At 46.2% G+C, this 3,106-nt stretch overlaps 1 protein-coding gene across 1 annotated transcript; it reads right to left on the minus strand.

Annotated features, from left to right (window-relative positions):
* Positions 1-384: 384 nt before the first annotated feature.
* On the minus strand, positions 385-1,425 carry LOC147442774 (sesquiterpene synthase 6-like). The gene has a single exon (XM_086529426.1). It carries the CDS (start codon positions 1,423-1,425, stop codon positions 385-387), a length of 1,041 nt encoding a protein of 346 aa, XP_086385552.1.
* Positions 1,426-3,106: the final 1,681 nt, after the last annotated feature.

Consider the following 3,106-nt stretch of genomic DNA (forward strand, 5'->3'; position numbering starts at 1 on the left):
GAAGCCCGCCCCTCTCTCTCTCTCTCTCTCTCTCTCTCTCTCTCTCTCTCTCTCTCCCCACACTTGTGCGACTTTTGGTTGCAGACCACACACGCCAGATGAAGGAAATCTTGTCATGTGGCAGAGCGGGGGGGGGGGGGAAGCCGGATTCACTCCCCCTTTATCTATTAGTATAGATTTGCATATAATACTCTAACGAAAAAATTAATATAGAGAAATTCATAGCATGGAATATGCATGAAACCAAGTGATGACAAAGGCTTTATTCTTAATATGTTGATTTTCAAATCTCTGAAGCTGCGTGTCGTACTTGATTGGACGTTAAGTAAAGCTTTTTTAACATCCTCGACATATATATGAGAGAGTTCGGGGAGGCAAGCCTAGCTAGTCAGATGGAGTTGGAGCATCTTCTACCTTGTATCGCTCGGCCATCACGTGCCAAGCCCAATTGCCGGTTGTCGCAAGGCAAAGACTCTTCACATAGCTCTGAAGATCTTGCTTGGAAGCCAACAGAGGAGAGGCGGTGATTTCTTGGGCGAGGCGTGCACAGTCAAGATTGCGTTCTTGAATCATTTGCCAAGTTTGCGACACAACGACGTGGATGGGCACATGACCCTTCTGCTTCTTGCAAGTGTGGGTGTGGAGCTGATTTACAATGTTGAGGACGGCATCTTGATCCTTCTTGAACTCCCTTGGAAAGGAGACGATGTCATTTATGCAATACATGTACTCACCCGCAGCTTGGTGTAGTTGGCGAAGGAGAGAGCTTTGGAGCGCCTCCTCATCTAGGTCAATGCCCAAGCTATACTCTGTCAGTAAATAGAATGCCGCCAATGCATACGTATCATAGCGTAACTTCATGTACTCCTCCACACTGGCCGGCTGCATCTTGGAGCCCACAATGATCCGCCGCTCGTCTGGATGCGCTTTCACGTATGCAGTGAGGCTTACCTGAAAGCGAGCTTGCTGACTGTGTGGCATTCTCTTTTTTAGTTCCACCCACCATTCTCTAGCCACGGTAACGCAGGCCGGCTCCTTCCCTTCCAAAGATGATGGCGTTGCCTTGTCGTCCCCAAACAAAGCATCGAGGACACGCTTGCACAGAGACTCCACTTGGAGGACCCCACCATCTTCACCGGTGCAACCGTCCACCTCATCATCGAACAAAAAAAGCCAAAACATGAATTGGCCCAATGTAAGTAATCGGTTGGGCGGCTCTACCAACGTCATTGGCCACATGCTGAATGCGAGCTGATCGATGCGAAGCTTATGCAATGCTTCTATGTCATGAGGGTTGAGACTCTTCTCTGCCCATGCGTGCAACATCTCTTTTGCAATTGCAAGCCTCGGATGGAATGTTAGCGGAAAGAGGTTGTCTTCAAAGTGCATCTCTTCAGGCACATGTGGCAGCTTTCCACTTTCCATGATTGCCTACACCTCAAGCTCTCCTGCAACTCACTGATTGAGAATGCTTTCATTTAGATGGGATTTTGTGTGGGCTTTATATCATGCACCCTTTGCACCTTGCAAGAACAAGCTGGCTCAACTGCAGCAAATTTCAAACTATGTTTTGAAACAAAAGGCTTTGACCTTTGAATTTAGAACACACACACGTCCAATCATAGGATACCATTTTTTATATGTAGCCATGGCGTATAGTCGAGGAGAGGGGTATGTGGGCCCTCGGGAGAGGCACAAGAAGTTTTGGACAAATTCTCGCAAAAATTCCCACATTAAGACTTACCTCAACACCATGAGCTTCTGTGAGGGAGGCATTCCATACCTAACTTGGTACGATTGGGGGCAGGGGACCGCCGGCCCGGTGGGGGGGCCGATGGTCTCCTACTCCCAATTGTACCTTAGGTATGCGGTGCCTCTCGAGTTGAAGCTCATGATGTTATTCATTGCATGAAAAACACTCCGTTTTTTTTCTAAATCTTCTTGTGAGGGCATTGAACGCAAAGAACACTTTGAAAAAGAAGGATATAATACCTTGAAAAACAAGGATACCATCTCAATAGACCTCTTTGACAAAGGACCACTTTGAAAACCGGCCACCCAACGTGCGGGAAAAATGTGTCTCAACTTAATATCATGCCGTTTCCATTTTCAACTATGCAGGTTGAGGGCAAGGGCAAAAGGAGAAATTCCGCCCCAAAATAGAGAAAAATAGTGCAAAACCCCCAAAAAAATACCCCTAGCTTTCTAAAATTTCCTCTTGGCAAACTCAAGGAAAGAAAATTCGTATGTTTGGAAAAATGATTTTTTTCGAACACTGCGGCCACTTTTCACAAACCAGGTGCAACTTTATGCAGGTGCCACCTATCACAACTTTATGCATGTGCAACTTTATGCATGGAGAAAAGGAGGGGGAGAGAGAGAGAGAGAGAGCCGGTTCACGTGAGCACCAGGTTTGCAACATGTTGAGAACTTTTTAAGTTCCCATGAATGGTTTCCAAAAACAAATGGGCAATTGGAGCACAAAGGAAATCACACTAGAAGATAAAATTAGAGAAAGTGAGCCCCTTAGAATTTAGAAAAGATCAAACCTCTTTTACTCTCTCTCCCCTCAATTGTCTTAAAAAGGGAAACTCTCTCTTCTCTCTCATGTGCTGCCATGGAAAGTTGGCACGGCAAGTTGCCACTTGGGAGCTAGTTGCCAACCTCATTCTCACGTGAATTGGTGTGTGAGTGAGATAGAGAGAGAGAGAGAGAGAGAGAGAGAGAGAAGAAGAGAGTTTTAATGTCGTAGGAAACTATCCCAAGAGACCTTAAAGATCTAGCCGACGAGGAGTTGAACTCAAGACCTGTTATTCAAGAGGGAAATGGCATGACTCCACCTACAATAGAATGGTGAACCTAGTTTGACTGTCAGCACCAAGAGCGTCGCTTATCGTGCTTCTTGCTTCACCTTCGCTACGGCCCACATCGACGTCATTCCATTTTGATTTTACCTGCGTCGTGCCTGACTGAATGACCTAAATTATATCTTATGAAAATAATTCTTAACGCCTAAGAGAGTAAGCCAAGCTCGCTCGAAGAGAGAGAGAGAGAGAGAGAGAGAGAGAGAGAGAGCGAGAGAGAGAGAGAGAGAGGTGGGGTCCAT

This window comes from Adiantum capillus-veneris, chromosome 14, assembly GCF_014529385.1.
Source record: "Adiantum capillus-veneris isolate H3 chromosome 14, ASM1452938v2, whole genome shotgun sequence".
Taxonomy (NCBI): domain Eukaryota; kingdom Viridiplantae; phylum Streptophyta; class Polypodiopsida; order Polypodiales; family Pteridaceae; genus Adiantum; species Adiantum capillus-veneris.

Excerpts from the sequence above, each read along its gene's own strand:
- LOC147442774 (XM_086529426.1), bottom strand. The coding sequence starts at position 1,425 with ATGGAAAGTGGAAAGCTGCCACATGTGCCTGAAGAGATGCACTTTGAA.